At 47.7% G+C, this 18,770-nt stretch overlaps 1 protein-coding gene and 1 long non-coding RNA gene across 3 annotated transcripts; one reads left to right on the top strand and one right to left on the bottom strand.

Moving 5' to 3' along the window:
* Window positions 1–695: 695 nt before the first annotated feature.
* SNRNP35 (small nuclear ribonucleoprotein U11/U12 subunit 35) lies at window positions 696–8,794 on the bottom strand. 2 transcript variants are annotated; one of them, XM_066371122.1, is made up of 2 exons: window positions 8,276–8,794; window positions 696–1,588 (listed from the first exon to the last, which is right to left on the bottom strand). In XM_066371122.1, exon 2 carries the CDS (start codon window positions 1,583–1,585, stop codon window positions 833–835), a length of 753 nt encoding a protein of 250 aa, XP_066227219.1. In that variant the 5' UTR covers window positions 1,586–1,588; window positions 8,276–8,794; the 3' UTR covers window positions 696–832. The 2 variants fall into 2 exon arrangements, with proteins under 2 accessions (XP_066227219.1, XP_066227218.1); XM_066371121.1 differs by having other exon boundaries at window positions 8,181–8,790.
* Window positions 8,531–11,460, top strand: LOC136395787 (uncharacterized). The gene is made up of 3 exons (XR_010749382.1): window positions 8,531–8,605; window positions 9,006–9,058; window positions 11,226–11,460. It is a non-coding gene; the product is annotated as an uncharacterized lncRNA (long non-coding RNA).
* The last annotated feature ends 7,310 nt before the right edge of the window (window positions 11,461–18,770 follow it).

Here is an 18,770-nt window from a genome sequence, read left to right as displayed (position 1 = left end):
TCTCTGTCTCTCTCTTCCCCTCCCGCAGCCAAGGCTCCATTGGAGCAAAGATGGTCCGGGTGCTGAGGATGGCTCTGTGGCCTCTGCCTCAGGCGCTGCAATGGATGCAACAGAGCGACGCCCCAGAGGGGCAGAGCATCACCCCCTGGTGGATCCCGGTCGGGCGCATGCGGGAGTCTGTCTGACTGCCTTCCCGTTTCCAGCTTCAGAAAAACGAAAAAATAAAAATAAAAAAAAAGCAATCAATGAACAACTAAGGTGCTACAACGAAGAATTGATGCTTCTCATCTCTCCCTTCCTCTCTCTCCTTTGTAAAAACAAACAAAAAAATATTTCCCCATGTATAAGACGCACACTTTTTTGGAAAACTTGGGGTCTAAAAACTGGGGGCATCTTCTACAGTGGCTGTAAATTTTTTTACTTGCATTTCCCGCTTTTTCGCACAGATGAGGTGTATGAATTTTATGATATACAAAACTTGAGCTCAATAACTTTATGTAATACATTTTTCTTTCAAATTTCAGGCCTCCAAATTAAGGTGTGTCTTATACATGGGAGCATGTTATACATGGGGAAATATGGTTAAAATAATAAGGTGTCCTTAGAACACTAGGATGAAGAAGAGGAATTTCTAACATCAGTGTATTTCGCTTGAACCTGGGTTTCAGGGGAAAGGAAACTAGCCCAAAACCCACTACCATCAGCAAGTTTTATTTAGCCTCGGACTTAAACTTTGTATAAAAGCAGCGCAACCTCTCCGCGCTTTTACTTCTATGATGCCTTTTTCTGGGGCTCCACTGGTGCAGGGAGGAGAGTTAAGGTGGGTAAGCCTCTACTTACTTCTGTCCTTCTTCCCCCTCCCCTTGCCCCGGTCATCTCTGACGTCCCTCTCTCTCTCCCAGTCGCTTTCAGGGCGCACCCTGGCTGGCTCCCTTTCCTGCCTCCTCTTCTCCCGGCCCCGGTCCCGCTCCCGGTCATGGTCCCGGTCCCTGGTCTTCAAGCCCCAGTGTCTCTCTCGGGATCGGGATCGCTCCCGCTTTTCCCTTTTCCCCTCTCTATACTGGTCGTTTTTAATAACTGGCAAATTAATGGGCTTTCGGAAAGGCCGATCCCGCCCTCCGAACCTCAGCTGCCCAGACTCCTTTTTGCCCCCAAGGCCCCCGCCCAGCCGCCGAGGGATCCACCCTTTGAGAGTCCTTTCCAGCTCATAGTCCACGAATATCTCGTGCTGGTCGATGACCAGGCCGTCAGCATCCCGGTAAGCTTTGAGCAGGGAGCGCTCCTCTTTGTATTCGATGAAGGCATAGCCCTTGGAAAAGCCTGTGACCAGGTCCCTCACCAGCCGCAGCCGTCGGATGTCCCCGTAACGGGAAAACACCTCCTTTAACTTCTCCTCTTTGGTCTGCAAGTTTAGTCGTGCCACAAACAGGGTGAGGAGGGGGTCTCCCGTGACGCCTTTGTTGGGGGTGTACCGTGCCAACATTGCCCTCCAGACGGCACGGTCGTGGGGGTCTTCATCTGTGCCATCAATGCTGCCAGCTTTAAGAGGGTCATACTCCTTGGCGATGGGCATCCAGTCGTTCATGTTCTAGGAGGGACCACAGCAAGCATTTATGTAGCACCTACTGGGAGCGACTTATTTGATCCTTACAGCAACCCCATGAAGCAGATTCTGCCATTCACTCCTCCTTCAGTAGGGAAGGAAGTGGATTCCCAAAGGCTGAGGCCTCCCAGCTAGAAAGCGAGGGGGGTGGCAGGGACACGACACACAACGACACAACAGGGACAGTATCAGAGCCAGGCAGTGGGCGCGGAGATGCTCTTACCCACAATTCCCACTCTCTCTCCCAGGAGGAAGTAGAGGATGACCATACCTGAGTTAGATGCATGTTTATGTATCATGCAGTTTAGCCTCTGTAGAGCACTTAACTAACTACATTATAACCTAGAGACATGAATCAAAATCCAGGCTTACCAGCCCTGACCCGGTAGCTCAGTTAGTTAGAGCATCATCCCAATACGCTAAGGTTGTGGGTTTGATCCCAGGTCAGGGCACATATAAGAATTAACCAAGGAGTGTATAAATAAGTGCAACAATAAATTGATGTTTCTCTCTCCCTTCCTCTCCCTTTAAAACTATAGTAAAAAAGTAAAGTTTTCAAAATAAAAAGTAAATTAAAAAACACAGGCTCAGCCCTGGCTGGTTGGCTCAGTGGTAGAGCGTCGGCCTGGTGTGCGGAAGTCCCGGGTTCGATTCCCAGCCAGGGCACACAGGAGAAGCGCCCATCTGCTTCTCCACCCCTCCCCCTCTCCTTCCTCTCTGTCTCTCTCTTCCCCTCCCGCAGTGAGGCTCCATTGGAGCAAAGATGGCCCAGGCGCTGGGGATGGCTCCTTGGCCTCTGCCTCAGGCGCTAGAGTGGCTCTGGTCGCAACAGAGCGATGCCCCAGATGGGCAGAGCATCGCCCCCTGGTGGGCCTGCCGGGTGGATCCCGGTCAGGCGCATGCGGGAGTCTGTCTGCCTGCCTGCCTCCCCGTTTCTGGCTTCGGAAAAATACAAAAAAACAACAACACAGGCTCACCTTTTAGAGACTTTAAAATGGCCATAGGAAAACCAGCCTGGGAACAACTATGGAAATGTCATTTTTTTTTTTTTTGTATTTTTCTGAAGTTGGAAACGGGGAGGCAGTCAGACAGACTCCCGCATGTGCCCAACTGGGATCCACCCGGCATGCCCACCAGGGGGCGATGCACTGCCCATGTGGGGCGTCGCTCTGTTGCAACCAGAGCCATTCTAGCGCCTGAGGCAGAGGCCATAGAGCCATCCTCAGCGCCCGGAGCAACTTTGCTCCAATGGAGCCTCGGCTGCGGGAGGGAAGAGAGATACAGAGAGGAAGGAGAGGGGGAGGGGTGGAGAAGCAGATGGTCGTTTCTTCTGTGTGCCCTGGCTGGGAATCGAAGCCGGGACTCCTGCACGCCAGGCCGATGCTCTACCACTGAGCCAACTGGCCAGGGCCGGAAATGTCATTTTTTGTTTTGTTTTGTTTTTGTTTTTTTGTTTTTGTTTTTCTTCTGAAGCTGGAAACGGGGAGAGACAGTCAGACAGACTCCCGCATGTGCCCGACCAGGATCCACCTGGCACGCCCACCAGGGGGCAATGCTCTGCCCCTCCGGGGCGTCGCTCTGCCGCGACCAGAGCCACTCTAGCGCCTGGGGCAGAGGCCAAGGAGCCATCCCCAGCGCCCGGGCCATCTTTGCTCCAATGGAGCCTTGGCTGTGGGAGGGGAAGAGAGAGACACAGAGAGGAAGGATGGAGGGAGGGGTGGAGAAGCAGATGGGCGCTTCTCCTATGTGCCCTGGCCGGGAATCGAACCCGGGTCCCCCGCACGCCAGGCCGATGCTCTACTGCTGAGCCAACCGGCCAGGGCCCACTCTCTCCTCTCTTTCTAAAAATGAATAAATAATAATCTTTAAAAAATAAGATTTGAGGCTAATTTTTTTTTTTATTTGAGGCTAATTTTTTTTTAAAAAAAGAAGAGTTTGCTGGCTGAGCCATAGACATCCCACATGGGCAGAGCATCACCCCCTTGTTGGCATGCCGGGTAGATCCCAGTCTGGGCACATGCAGCAGCTGGTCTCTGCCTCCCCTCCTCTTACTGAATTAAATAAATAAATAAATAAATAAATAAATACCTGAAGTCAACAGACTAAAGTCCTCTGATCCTCACTTAGCTGAGGACCGTATTCCACTGCAAAACCTATTCTACCCAGGATGGTTCCTTATGCCCTGAATGTGTCCCAATTCCCCAGTGCCATGATTTTCTCAGTGCAATTTCCTCTGCTGGGAATATTCTCTTCCTTTCCGCCTCCCACATCTCCACTGGTGGAAATTCCACGGGCCTTTCCAAGTCCAGCCTGCAGCCTCCGCCCCATGAAGCAAAATGGTCTCTCCCACAGCTTGTGGAACCTCCTGTGTTATACGCTACACTTTTTGCCCCCAACGCAGTCAACGCTCTTCAGTCTCAGGTCTGCCTCACTTCATCTCCAAATCCTCGGACCTTCTGCGCACACGCTGGGAAACCGAACCAACTGCAAGCATAATTCACTGACTACCTTTGGTCCAAATCAGACAAAAAGGACCACTTCACTGAGAACTGAGAAGCAGGACATAACAGACATAACACTGTGTCACTGCTTATTTAAAAGGAGGGCACATGTGTCTGTCATCATTAAAAAGCAACTTTGGGGCCTGACCTGTGGTGGCGCAGTGGATAAAGCGTCGACCTGGAAATGCTGAGGTCGCCGGTTTGAAACCCTGGGCTTGCTTGGTCAAGGCACATATGGGAGTTGATGCTTCCTGCTCCTCCCCCCTTCTCTCTCTCTCTCTCCTCTCTCTCTCTCTCCTCTCTCTCTCTCTCTCCTTTCTAAAATGAATAAAAAATAAAATAAAATAAAAAACAAACAAAAAGAAAAAAAAAAAAACAACTTTGGCCTGACCAGGCAGTGGCGCAGTGGATAGAGCGTCGGACTGGGATGCAGAGGACTCGGGTTCGAGACCCCGAGGTCGCCAGCTTGAGTGCGGGCTCATCTGGTTTGAGCAAAAAGCCCATCAGCTTGAACCCAAGATCGCTGGTTCCAGCAAAGGGTTACTCGGTCTGCTGAAGGTCCATGGTCAAGGCACATATGAGAAAGCAATCAATGAACTAAGGTGTTGCAACGCGCAATGAAAAACTAATGATTGATGCTTGTCATCTCTCTCCGTTCCTGTCTGTCTATCCCTCTCTCTGACTCACTCTCTGTCTCTGTAAAAAATAAATTAAAAATTAAAAAAAAAATTTAAAAAGCAACTTTGAAGCCTGACCCACCGTGGCGCAGTGGATTGAGTGTCGGACTGGGATGCAGAAGGATCCAGGTTTGAGACCCCAAGGTTGCCAGCATGAGCGTGGGCTCATCTGGCTTGAGCAAAAAGCTCACCAGCTTGGACTCAAGGTCACTGGCTCGAGCAAGGGGTTACTCAATCTACTGAAGGCCTGCGGTCATGGCACATATGAGAAAGCAATCAATGAACAACTAAGGTGTTGCAACGAAAAACTGATGATTGATGCTTCTCATCTCTCTCTCTTCCTGTCTGTCTGTCCCTATCTATCCCTCTATCTGACTCTCTCTCTGTCCCTGTAAAAATAAATTAATTAATTTTAAAAAAGCAACTTTGAAGACACCTTTCAGGAATGTTCATCAGTAAAAGGCTGATAAACAGCTGAAGCTACAGAAGGAGTACAGACACCGTGAGATTTCTGTCTGGGCCTGGGCTCTGCCTCTCAGGTACTTTGTGTCTTTTTTCCTCTGGTGGCAGGAATTTCTCCACGTAAAAAGAAAAAAAAAAAAAAGATACCACTATGTTGTTTGAATCTCTGCTCCAATTAATTCCATTCTACTGGCCCTAAAATTCTTAGATTCTAACCTTATAACTCTAGTTACCTTGTATTGAATGCCGAGGAGGCGCCAGGCACTGTGCTAAGCACATTCCTCAACAAAACCAAGAAACAGTTACTACTATCATTGCCATTTCAGATGAGGACAGTGCGATACAAAACAAGGTTGTCTTTTACCACAAATCACAAAGCTAAGTAGCCACCCAACAAGGAGTTACTCCACTCCAGAGCTTGAGCTCTTAACTACAGTGTGTCCGTAAAGTCATGGTGCACTTTTGACCGGTCACAGGAAAGCAACAAAAGATGATAGAAATGTGAAATCTGCACCAAATAAAAGGAAAATCCTCCCAGTTTCTGTAGGATATGTGGCAGCATGTGCGCATGCGCAGATGATGACGTAACACCATGTATACAGCGAAGCAGCCCACGGCCATGCCAGTCGAGATGTGGATGGTATAGAGGAAAGTTCAGCGTGTTCTATGGCTCGCTAAATTCAAATCCGTGACCAAAGTGCAACATGAATATCGGAGCGTTTATAACGAAGCACCACCACATAGGAATAACATTACTCGGTGGGATAGGCAGTTGAAGGAAACCGGCAGTTTGGTGGAGAAACCCCGTTCTGGTAGGCCATCAGTCAGTGATGAGTCTGTAGAGGCTATACGGGATAGCTACCTAAGGAGCCCTAAAAAATCTGTGCGTGAGCCCACATCGAACTGCACTGAATAGGTATGTTACTGAGAGAGTTTTCCTTTTATTTGGTGCAGATTTCACATTTCTATCGTCTTTTGTTGCTTTCCTGTGACCGGTCAAAAGTGCACCATGAGCCCTGGCCAGTTGGTTCAGTGGTAGAGCGTCAACCTGGCATGCAGGAGTCCCGGGTTCGATTCCCGGCCAAGGCACACAGGAGAAGTGCCCATCTGCTTCTCTACCCCTTCCCTTCTCCTTCCTCTCTGTCTCTTTTTTCCCCTCCCGCAGCCAAGGCTCCATTGGAGCAAAGTTGCCTCGGGCGCTGAGGATGGCTCTGTGGCCTCTGCCTCAGGCGCTAGAATGGCTCTGGTTGCCACAGAGCAACGCCCCAGATGGGCAGAGCATCGCCCCCTGGTGGGCATGCCGGGTGGATCCCGGTGGGGCGCATGTGGGAGTATGACTGCCTCCCCGTTTCCAACTTCAGAAAAATACAAAAAAAAAAAAAAGTACACCATGACTTTACGGACACACTGTATTACCTGAGATGGCCATCCTAAGATATAAACCTTTGGAGATGGGGATAGGGGGTAAAAATGATTACGATTCTGGGAGTTGGAAGCTAAGACCCTTTCCCCATTCTACAGGGAAAGGTCACAAAGATCTATCAAATAAAACTGCAATTACTGTGCACGATCAGAGCTGCGGTTCAAAGTTTAAAGAGTTCTTCAAATTAAAATTTGGAGAGCCCTGGCTGGTTGGCTCAGTGGTAGAGCGTAGGCCTGGCGTGCAGAAGTCCCGGGTTCGATTCCCGGCCAGGGCACACAGGAGAAGCGCCCATCTGCTTCTTCACCCCTCCCCCTCTCCTTCCTCTCTATCTCTCTCTTCACCTCCCACAGCCGAGGCTCCATTGGAGCAAAGATGGCCCGGGCGCTGGGGATGGCTCTGTGGCCTCTGCCCCAGGCGCTAAAGTGGCTCTGGTCGCGGCAGAGTGAGGCCCCCGGAGGGGCAGAGCATCGCCCCCTGGTGGGCAGAGCGCGGCCCCCTGGTGGGCGCGCCGGGTGAATCCTGGTAGGGCGCATGCGGGAGTCTGTCTGACTGTCTCTCCCCGTTTCTAGCTTCAGAAAAATACAAAAAAAAAAAAAAAAATCTGGAGAGAATTACTAAGGGATAAGCAGGTGTTTTCTCACTCTTCTGCACCTGCTTCTATCACTAACAAATACCAAGAGAACAGCGGGCTTCACTGCTTCTCATGAATCTTTCTGGGTGTATTTCCTCCGTTGCAGCATTATGCTGACATTTCCTCCAGCAACAGCCTCTTTGGGAGTTTTGTTTTGTTTTTTCTTTTTTGGAGTTTTAGATTCTCGGTCATTATTTCATACACGGGGATAAGATGTGAGAGATGAATGGTGTCAGGTGGAGGTGGGTGGGCAGTCAACCATTAAAGATGAAAGTGTGGGAAATTAAAAAGAGCATATTAGACTGGGAATCAGAATACCCAGGTTTAAGCCCCGTCCTACGTTGGGCAAAATGTAAATCATCCGTTGAATGTAGCTAAATTCTACTTGGCTAGGTTTTTGTGAAGCTTAGATAACTGTCTCTGAAAGTGCTTTATAATTGTAAATTATGAGACAAATAAAAGTCGTCCTTAAGCAAAAGAAAGCACGTCTTTCCTTCCTAAGTCTGCATAGCAAGCCATTGCCGCGCTTCCCACCCAAGTGGAAAATGGAACTGAAGGCGGGACCTACAGAGCCCTACCAAGCATGCGCAGTGGCGCCGTAGACTCTAAGGCGGAAGTGTCGGTGGAAAAGCCTGCAACCTCCCCAAACCCTTTAAGTGCCTCCGCCTTTGCCACCGGCACCTGACCTTCTGGGTAGGCGTAGAGCGAAAAGGGCTATCTTTCCAACTCAGCTGTTGCCCCAGCTCCCCAACTCCCCAAAGGTTCCCCCTTTGCCAGGTTTCAACATGGCGGCCCACACACGGGTGAACGGGCTGTCCGGGCCGAATTAACCAAATCCTTCTCGCCAGATGGGCCCCGCTCCCGCCAAACCGTCCCCACTCACATCTACTGGGTTCCGACCTCCCTTCCCCACGGAAACCGGCGCCAGGCTCCAAACGATGGAGAGGTTTCTCAGTGCCCGTCCGACCGGACCCTTACATCGGAAGAAGCAGATTCGTCACGGGCGCTGTTTCCCGCTTTTGCTTTTGCTTGAAGATATTTAATTCCCCTGTCACGAGCATCCAAGGCGTACTGCTTCCGAGGAGAATTAAAATTCTAATTTATTTTTCCCAAAGAAAACAAGGCCCTGCTAAATTGCACCGTAGGATTGAAAGACTATCGAATGTGCGGTTAGGCGGTCTGGGAGTAGCCAAGGTCTCGGTCGCGCGGTTGGTGTTGGTTCTCCGACTCCTGTTTCCCGTCTGTTCTTGACGGTTTCTTTGTTATAGTTTCTTCAAAACATGCGTGTGCCGGTTCCCATGAAATTTGGTACGTTTCCCCCGAGTTTCCGTCACCCTCAGGTGTTCTAAGTTCGCTTTGCACACAAGCCAGACAGTTCATCCCAGCTCGCGGGTTGGGGGGACGAGGGAGTCGCGTGGGAATTTGGGACAAGGCGGTTTCCCGGGCCCCGCCCCGGGTCTGTGACCTCAGAATCTCTGGACTTCCTCTTTTTGTTTTTGTTTTTTTGGGGGGGAGGGGTTGCTTTTTTTTCTTTCCCAAGTCCTCGGGTGATTCTGGCAACTACTGAAGGACCCCTGTCCGTCACGGTTCCGGTTTGGAGACAAAATTGAAAACCTGGGCGTGGGAGGGAAGAAACTGCCGGACCAGTAAATATTCGCAGAACCCAGAGATGTGTGTTTTGATTTTTTTTTTTTTTTTTTAATGGAAGGAGACATTTGGGTAGATGACGACTGGATTGTGGCACACGCTTTCTTAAATGTGGTAGGTGTGGTGTCTTGGTTCGCAAGCCACTCATTTTATGGTTAATCCTTACAAGTGGGTCGCTGCTGCCAAAGCCCGATCTCCTTTTCGCTCTAATCTTGTCCTTGGAAAGTCAGTTTATCTTTTTAATTACTGAGGAGGCGGTGCCGCCGCCTCGTCTTCATTGAATGTCTGTTATGGAAGTGAAACCTAGGCTCTAAATATCTACAGCGGGCTTTAAGTACATTTTCTTAAAACATTATGAAGATGTATTATTGACTAAAAATGAAAAAAACCACAAGCAATAGCTATAATTAAAATTTTTATGTATAAAAATGTATGTGGTATATACACGCAATGGAATACTAATTCAGTCCTTAAAAGGAAGTTCTGGTGACATGGATGAACCTGGTGGGTGTTATGTGGGGTGAAGTGAAAAGAAAAAGAAAAAATGCTGTAGGCCCTGGCCGGTTGGCTCAGTGGTAGAGCGTCGGCCTGGCGTGCAGAAGTCCCGGGTTCGATTCCCGGCCAGGGCACACAGGAGAAGCGCCCATCTGCTTCTCCACCCCTCCCCCTCTCCTTCCTCTCTGTCTCTCTCTTCCCCTCCCGCAGCCGAGGCTCCATTGGAGCAAAGATGGCCCGGGCGCTGGGGATGGCTCCTTGGCCTCTGCCCCAGGCGCTAGAGCCGCTCTGGTCGCAGCAGAGCGACACCCCCCCCCCCCCAGGGGCAGAGCATCGCCCCCTGGTGGGCAGAGCGTCACCCCTGGTGGGCGTGCCGGGTGGACCCCGGTCGGGCACATGCGGGAGTCTGTCTCACTGTCTCTCCTCGTTTCCAGCTTCAGAAAAATACAAAAAAAAAAAAAAGTTTATGTGTGTTTTACCACCATTAAAAAAAAAGTGTACCTGACCAGGTGGTGGCACAGTGGATCGTCAACCTGGAATGCTGAAGTTATAGTTCAAAACCCTGAGCTTGCCCAGTCAAGGTATATACACAAGCAAGCAATGAAGAACTAAAGTAAAACAACTATAAGTTGATACTTCTTGCTCCCCCCCCCCCCGTAAAATCAATAAATAAAATCTTTTAAAAAACTTAATTATATGGCCCTGGACAGTGGCTTAGTGAATAGAGTGTGGGTCTGGCATACAGACTTCTGGGGTTCAGTTCCAGCGAAGGGACACAGGAGAAGCTACCATCTGCTTCTCCACCCTCCCTCTCTTCCCTCTCTCTTTTCTTCCTGCAGCCAGGGGCTTGATTGATTAGAGTGGGGGGGGGGTGCGGGCGGTGAGAATATCTCCACTGGAACGCATCAGCCGCAGGTGCTGAAAATAGCTCAATACTGGAGCATCGGCCCCAGATGGAGTAGCTGGGTGGATCCCAGCTGAGGGACTTGTCTCACTATCTCCCCTCCTCTCACCTAAAAAAAAACAAAAAAACACAGCTTGTATACAAAATTAGTTATGTAACAGAATATTTTCTAAACCAAGCTGAAGATGTGGGGGGCAACATGGCCTACTCTACTAGAGATTTCTCTAGAACAGGGGTTGGGAAACTTTTTGGCTGAGCCATAAACGCCACATATTTTAAAATGTAATTCCGTGAGAGCTATACAACTACCCTTGTATGTCAGGCATCCAATAAAAATTTAATATATATATATATTTTTTTGTATTTTTCTGAAGCCGGAAACGGGGAGAGACAGTCAGACAGACTCCTGCATGCACCCGACGGGGATCCACCCGGCACGCCCACCAGGGGCGAAGCTCTGCCCACCAGGGGGCGATGCTCTGCCCCTCCGGGGCGTCGCTCTGCCACGACCAGAGCCACTCTAGCGCCTGGGGCAGAGGCCAAGGAGCCATCCCCAGCGCCCGGGCCATCTTTGCTCCAATGGAGCCTTGGCCGCAGGAGGGGAAGAGAGAGACAGAGAGGAAGGGGGGGATGGAGAAGCAAATGGGCGCTTCTCCTATGTGCCCTGGCCGGGAATCGAACCTGGGTCCCCCGCACGCCATGCCGACGCTCTACCGCTGAGCCAACTGGCCAGGGCCTATCCAATAAAAATTTAGTGTTGTCCCGGAGGACAGCTGTGATTGGCTCCAGCCACCCGCAACCATGAATATGAGTGGTAGGAAATGAGTGGATTGTAATATATGAGAATGTTTTATATTTTTAACACTATTTTTTTTATTAAAGATTTGCCTGCAAGCCAGATGCAGCCATCAAAAGAGCCACATCTGGCTCGTGAGCCATAGGTTCCTGACCCCTGCTCTAGATGTTTCATACTAACACAGCCTTAAACCACTCAGCGCTGGGCCCTGTGCTAAACTCACTTCATTCTCAAGAGCTTTTTGAGGAGTGTACTGTTTGTTACATTCCATGGTGGAGCACCTGTGTGCATGGAGGATGGAATTCCCATAATCTCCTTTAATGCTCCCCCAACTCTTTAATGTGAATAAACATTTCAACTAAGTTGTTGTTGTTGTTTTTAAGTAAGCTTTAAAGTCCCCACCCTTCCTACAACCAGATTGTTTTCCAAAGAAGGTTAACTCTAAGACAGCGGTTCTCAACCTGTGGGCGCTGGGGTCGCGACCCACAGGTTGAGAATCGCTGCTCTAAGAGATGAAGTCACTGACCCAGGATTACATGCATTTAACCCAAATGGGGAAAATCTCCAAAATCCTTCCTGTTTCCATGCAGGATTTAAGGGTAACAAGACCAGAAAATGATTTAGAGAACAGAAAGAAAGCCATACTGAGTGTGCCACTCAGGAAATCAGCGGTGCCACAGATAATCACAGGACACAAGATTTACTAGGTTTGAGGTACCAAAATAGGACCAACGGTTATCTGCTAATGAAACTTTCCAGTTGGTGGGCTAATTTAGCCTCCGGGCATTTACTGTTCCATTTTTATTAAGTGTGACCCACCCACTCCTTTTAGATTCACAATTCACTTTTTCCTTTGTTAACTGTAAGGCATGACCTAAGTGTATGTGCCCTCTTATACAATCACTTTGGTTTCTCCTCAGAAAAAAAAAAAGGTTCAGATGCCGACTGCCACATGCCTGTCTTAAACCTCAGGGGAAGAGTGTTTTCGGAGTTATTTTTAAAACTTATGGGGCCCTGGCCGGTTGGCTCAGCGGTAGAGCGTCGGCCTAGCGTGCGGAGGACCCGGGTTCGATTCCCGGCCAGGGCACATAGGAGAAGCGCCCATTTGCTTCTCCACCCCTCCGCCGCGCTTTCCTCTCTGTCTCTCTCTTCCCCTCCCGCAGCCAAGGCTCCATTGGAGCAAAGATGGCCCGGGCGCTGGGCATGGCTCTGTGGCCTCTGCCTCAGGCGCTAGAGTGGCTCTGGTCGCAATATGGCGACGCCCAGGATGGGCAGAGCATCGCCCCCTGGGGGGCAGAGCACCGCCCCTGGTGGGCGTGCCGGGTGGATCCCGGTCGGGCGCATGCGGGAGTCTGTCTGACTGTCACTCCCTGTTTCCAGCTTCAGAAAAATGAAAAAGAAAAAAAAAAAAAAAAAAAAAAAAAAAAACAAAAAACTTATTACAATGACATCTTACTGGGACTATTTAAAAAAATTTTTTTTTAATTTTAGACAATTTTAATGGGGTGATTCAGAGAAAACATCTCCAGCTCATTTTGACATTTGATTATGTTGCATATCCATTACCCATAGTCATACTGTCTTCTGTCACCTATTTGGTTTTCTTTGTGCTCCTCCCCTCCCATCCCCTCCCCCTGGTAACCTCCACACTCTTGTCCATGTCCATGAGTCTCAATTTTGTGTCACTGGGACTTTTCTATAAAGCTTTTTGTAGATATTCTATGTGTGTTACTACTTTCCGTGTCTTGTGTCCATGCTATGATACGAACTTGGGAAATTTCTTAATATTTCTTATTTCAGCAATAAAAGCCATAATAACAGCCACCATCTACTGAGCACTTACTGGGTGCCAGACACTGTTGTAAAGCACTGCACAACAATCTTATATGTAGTCTGTTCTGCTTTTATCTCCATCTTGCAGCTGGTAAAACTGAGCTTGGAGTAGAGGTCCGGTTTATTTGCCTAATGCAAGTGGCTAAGTGGGCATGGTTGTCTGGCCTAGGATCCACGGTGCTGTCACTCATTGCTTTTCAAACGTGATCATGACTCAGAATTACCTAGAGGGCTTGTTAAAACACAGACTGCTGGGGGCCCACCCCCAGAGTTTCTAATTCACTGGGCCAAGGATTTGCATTTCTAAAAAGTTTCCAGATGATACCTCAAGTGGCTGGTCTGGAGCCCTTTTGTTTACTCATTCATCTGTGTATGGACACTTGGGTTACTCCCACCTTTTGGCTATTGTGAACTAATAACGCACTGTAAGAACCTCTACTGTGTCTCATAATTATTTTCGTGATTTCCCAACAGTGAAAGAAAGGTCATTATTGCCTGCCAGCAGGTTGTGGAATTGATCTCAGAGTTAAGGTTATTAACTATAATAATGGCCAACATCCATTGATTCTCACCATGTGCTAGACACTCTGGACTATGCACTTTCTATCCTTACACCAGTCTTGGGGACTACTTTTATTTTTCCCATTGATAGTGAGGAAATGGGGCTCTGGAGAGATTAAGGAACTTGATTCAGTTTATCTACCAGCAAGTAGGAATTCTGAGACCCAAGTCTATAGCTCTGTTTGCTAAGACACTACCAATTTTGCACACAGTAAATGCTCAATATGTAAATTGTTAAATGAACATAAGAACCTTCATATCAAAAGCATAGCTATTCAGTGGAAGACCTCTTGACATTTTAAATCTTTATTTTATTGATATTAGAGAGAGGAAGGGGGAGAGAGACAGGAACATCAATCTGTTCCTGTAGCGCCCTGACCGGGGATTGAACCAATAACCTCTATGTTTTGGGATAATGCTCTAACCAACTGATCTATCCAACCAGGGCTCTCTTGACATTTTTAAAGGCATGACTTACTAGGTTTCACCATGTAGCAAAGGGCATAAAGCAGAAAGGAGGGAAGATAATGTGCCTGAGAGGTTGAATTTCTAGGGAAATTTCAAGCAGAACTTTTGACAACTACAGTGGTGCCGAAGACATTCATGCCAGCAGCAGTGGATGGAGACACAGAAGGTAAAAAAACAACTCAGCAACATGGAATTCTTTCTGACAGCGTCACTCTGGGAGGGTTGCTTCCACTGAACAGTACTGACACATAATTCACGTATCAGAAAATGAACCCATTTAAAGTACATTTCAGTAGTGTTTAGTCTATCCACAGAGCTGTGCAGCCATCACCACAGTCTAATTTTAGAACATTTCATAACCCCAAAAAAGAACCCTGTTCACATTAGCAGTCACTCACCCTCCATCTGCCCCCAGCTCTAGACAATAACTAATCTACTCTCTGTCTCTACAGAATGGATTTGCTGTTCTGCACATTGTACATCAATTGAATCGTATACTCCATGACCTTTTGTGACTGGCTTTTTTCACTTAGCAAAATGTTGTTAGGATTCATCCACACTGTAGCAGGTGTCAGTGCTTCCTTCCTTCCCCCATCCCCAGCCCTTTATCAGGGTATTGTGTAACTAAAGGAGCTGTATAAATATTAAGTGTACAGGTCTACAGTGTTTTACCTTTGTATAGACTCATCTGCCCTCCACTGTGATCACAATACAGCACATGTTCAGCAGTCCAGAGAGTTAGTTCCCTTAACCCTTTGGTCAACTACACATGAGATAATCTATCATCTTAACCATTTTTTTTTTTTTTTGTAATTTTCTGAAGTGAGAAGCAGGTTGGCAGAGAGTGACACTCCCGCATGCACCTGACCAGGATCAACTTGGCATGCCCACTAGGGGGCAATGCTCTGCCCATCTGGGGGATTGCTCTGTTGCAACTGGAGCCATTCCAGTGCATGAGACAGAGAGGCCATGGAGCCTTCCTCAGCGCCTGGGCCAACTTTGCTCCAATGGACCCTTGTCTGCAGGAGGGGAAAAGAGAGACAGAGAGAAAAGAGAGGGGGAAGGGTAGAGAAACAGATGGGCGCTTCTCCTGTGTGCCCTGGCTGGAAATCAAACCTGGGGCATCCACACACTGAGCCAATGCTCTACCGCTGAGTCAACCGGCCAGAGCCTCATCTTAACCATTTTTAAGTGCACAGTTCAGTAATCTTAAATAGATACATTGTGCAACTAATCTCCAGGACTTTTTCATCTCGAAAATCTCAAACTATATTAATTAAACAATTTCCCACTCCTTCTCCCCCAGCCCCTGGCAACATTTCTACTTTTTTTTTTTTTTTTTTTTTTTTTCCATTTTTCTGAAGCTGGAAACAGAGAGAGACAGTCAGACAGACTCCCGCATGCGCCCGACCGGGATCCACCCGGCACGCCCACCAGGGGCGACACTCTGCCCACCAGGGGGCGATGCTCTGCCCATCCTGGGCGTCGCCATATTGCGACCAGAGCCACTCTAGCGCCTGGGGCAGAGGCCACAGAGCCATCCCCAGCGCCCGGGCCATCTTTGCTCCAATGGAGCCTTGGCTGCAGGAGGGGAAGAGAGAGACAGAGAGGAAAGCGCGGCGGAGGGGTGGAGAAACAAATGGGCGCTTCTCCTGTGTGCCCTGGCCGGGAATCGAACCCGGGTCCTCCGCACGCTAGGCCGACGCTCTACCGCTGAGCCAACCGGCCAGGGCTCTACTTTTTTTTCTTAATGAATTGCTCTTTTTTGTTTAAATTCATTTTTTTAGAGAGGGAGAGAGAATCATTGATTTGTTGTTTCACTTGTTTATTCATTCATTGGTTGATTTCTATTATTTTTTTAATGAGAGGGAGAGAGAGAAGGGAAGGGAGAGAGGTGAGAAGCATCAACTTATAGTTGAGGCACTTCAGTTGTTCATTGATTGCTTCTCATACGGGGTGGGAAGGGGCTCCAGGAGAGCCAGTGAACCCTGGCTCAAGCCGGAGACTATGGGATCATGTTGATGATCCCACACTCAAGCCAGTGACCCTGGGCTCAAGCCGGATAAACCCACGCTCAAGCCAGCAATCTCAGGGTTTGTTTGTTTTGTTTTGTTTTGATCTCAGGGTTTTGAACCTGAGACCTCAGCATCCCAGGATGATGTTCTATCCACTCTGCCAGCACGGGTCAGGCTCAATGTGCTTTTAATTTGCATTTTCCTGATGATTAGTGATATTGAGCATCTTTTCCTGTGCTTATTGGCCACTTGTATTTCTTCTTTAAAGAATTGTCTGTTTAAGTTTTTTTTGTTTTGTTTTGTTGTTGTTTTTGACAGAGAGAGAGGGACAGCTAGGGACAGACAGGAAGGGAGAGAGATGAGAAGCATCCATTCTTTGTTGCGGCACCTTAATTGTTCAATGATTGCTTTTTCATATGTGCCTTGACCAGGGGGCTACAGCAGAGTGAGTGACCCCTTGCTCAAGCCAGCAGCCCTAGGCTTAAGCCAGTGACCTTGGGCTTCAAGCCAGTGACCTTTGGGTTCAAGCTAGTGACCATGGGGTTATGTCTATGACCCTACACTCAAGCCAGTGACTCCACGCTCAAACTGGCAAGCCCACGCTTAAGCTGCTGAGCCCACACTCAAACTCAGCATTTGGACCTGGGTCCTCCATGTCCCAGTTTGATGTTCTATCCACTGTGCCACCGCCTGGTCAGGCTATTTAAGTTCTTTGCCAATTATTTTTTAATAATGGATTATTAAAATATAATTTATATACTATATAATTCACCCATTTAAAGTGTACAATTTAAAGATTTTTTTTGTATATTCACAGAGTTATCACCATAATCACTTTTATAATTTTATCACCCCAAAAGAAACCTCATACCCTTTGGCTACCACACCCTAGCCCCCCAGTCCCCCAACTCGGTACTTCCCAGCCATAGGCAACCACTAATCTACTTTCTCTTTCTATTTGCCTTCTCTGGCCATTTCATAGAAATGGAGTCATACAATTTGAGGTCCTTTGTGACTGGTATCTTTGATTTAGCCTAATTTCCCAGTAAGAGTTGTGACAACATGTGAAATACCATTTTAGGAGGGAAGCTCATTAGAAACCTTGTGCTAAAGGTTTTCAGGGGGGCTGGTCCTGCAGGTGCCGTCTGCCTAGCACTTACCCAAATTCCAGACTCCCAGGAGGAGAGCCAGTGTTCACAGTAAACTGTGGTGTTTGTGCAAACAGTTCCAGCACAGTGAGCTGCACTTATCAGAGGGAATGGTTGCAAGTTCCCAGTACCTAGCCAAGGGCCAATCCTGAAGGCAGGATTTTCAAGTGACAACATTTTCAACATAGGCTCTGTTAACTGTTTACCCCACAGGTTTTGATAAGGGTTGTACTGATGCTGTGGATCTGCTGGAGACATCAGATGGAGTGTTGCCATCTTTACAATATTAAGTATTTCTGGCCTGACCTGTGGTGGCGCAGTGGATATTGACCTGGAATGCTGGGGTTGCTGGTTCAAAATTCCTCACTTGCTTGGTCAAGGCACATATGGGAGTTGATGCTTCCTGCTCCTTCCCCCTTCTCTCTTCTCTCTCTCATCTCACTCTGAAAACAACTAAATAAAATCTAAATATATATATGAAGTATTTCAATTGTCAGACATGAGCTCTTTCCATTTATTTAGGTCTTTCATTCTTTTCAATGATGTTTTGTAGATTCCAGTGTACAAATCTTGTACTTCTTTTGTGAAATTTATGTCTAAGTATTTTATTCTTTTTTATTGTAAGTTGAATTGAATCCGTTTTCAGATTATTTATTTCAAATGTATAGAAATGCAATTAATTTTTGTGCAACCTTGAGCTTATTTGTTATTCTAATTTTTTTAAATTTTTATATTTTACAGAGACAGAGAGAGTCAGAGAGAGGGATAGACAGGGACAGACAGACAGGAACAGAGAGAGATGAGAGGCATCAATCATCAGTTTTTCTTTGTGACACTTTAGTTGTTCATTGATTGCCTTCTCATATGTACCTTGACCGCAGGCCTTCAGCAGACCGAGCAACCCCTTGCTCGATCCAGCGACCTTGGGGTCTTGAACCTGGGTCCTTCCGCATCCCAGTCCGACGCTCTATCCACTGCGCCACCGCCTGGTCAGGCTATTCTAATTTTTTTTTAACGTGTGGATTCTTTAACCTGGAATACATAGGATAATTTTTAAACAAATTTACTGATTGATTTTAGAGAGAGTGTAACAGAAACATTGATCTGTTCCTATATGTGCCCTGACCAAGAGGGTTGAACCCACAACCTCTGTGTATGGGGGTGAACCAACCCAGCTATCCAGCCAGGGCCTGAATTTAAAAAAAAAATTTTTTTATAAGAGAGAGAGAGGAAGGAAGAGAGAGGAGAAACATCAACTCATAGTTGCAGCATTTTAGTTGTTCATTGATTGCTTCTCATATGTGCCTTGAGGCTGCTCCAGCCAAGCCAGTGAGTGACCCCTTGCTCAAGCCAGTGATCATGGGATCATGTCTATGATCCTACTACACTCAAGTGCACGACCTCGCGCTTAACCTCACACTCAACCTGACCAGCCTGTGTTCAAGCTAGTGACTTTGGGGTTTCTAACTGGGACCTCACAATGCTCTATCCACTGTACCACCACTGGTCAGACTGATTTTTTTTTTAACTAGTCCTTAATCCCTGGAATAAACCCTCTTAGTCATGGTGTATAACACTTTTTATGTTGTGACATTGTTTGCTAATA

This window comes from Saccopteryx leptura, chromosome 2, assembly GCF_036850995.1.
Source record: "Saccopteryx leptura isolate mSacLep1 chromosome 2, mSacLep1_pri_phased_curated, whole genome shotgun sequence".
In the NCBI taxonomy this organism is placed as follows: domain Eukaryota; kingdom Metazoa; phylum Chordata; class Mammalia; order Chiroptera; family Emballonuridae; genus Saccopteryx; species Saccopteryx leptura.
This window is presented reverse-complemented; position numbering and strand designations above follow the sequence as displayed.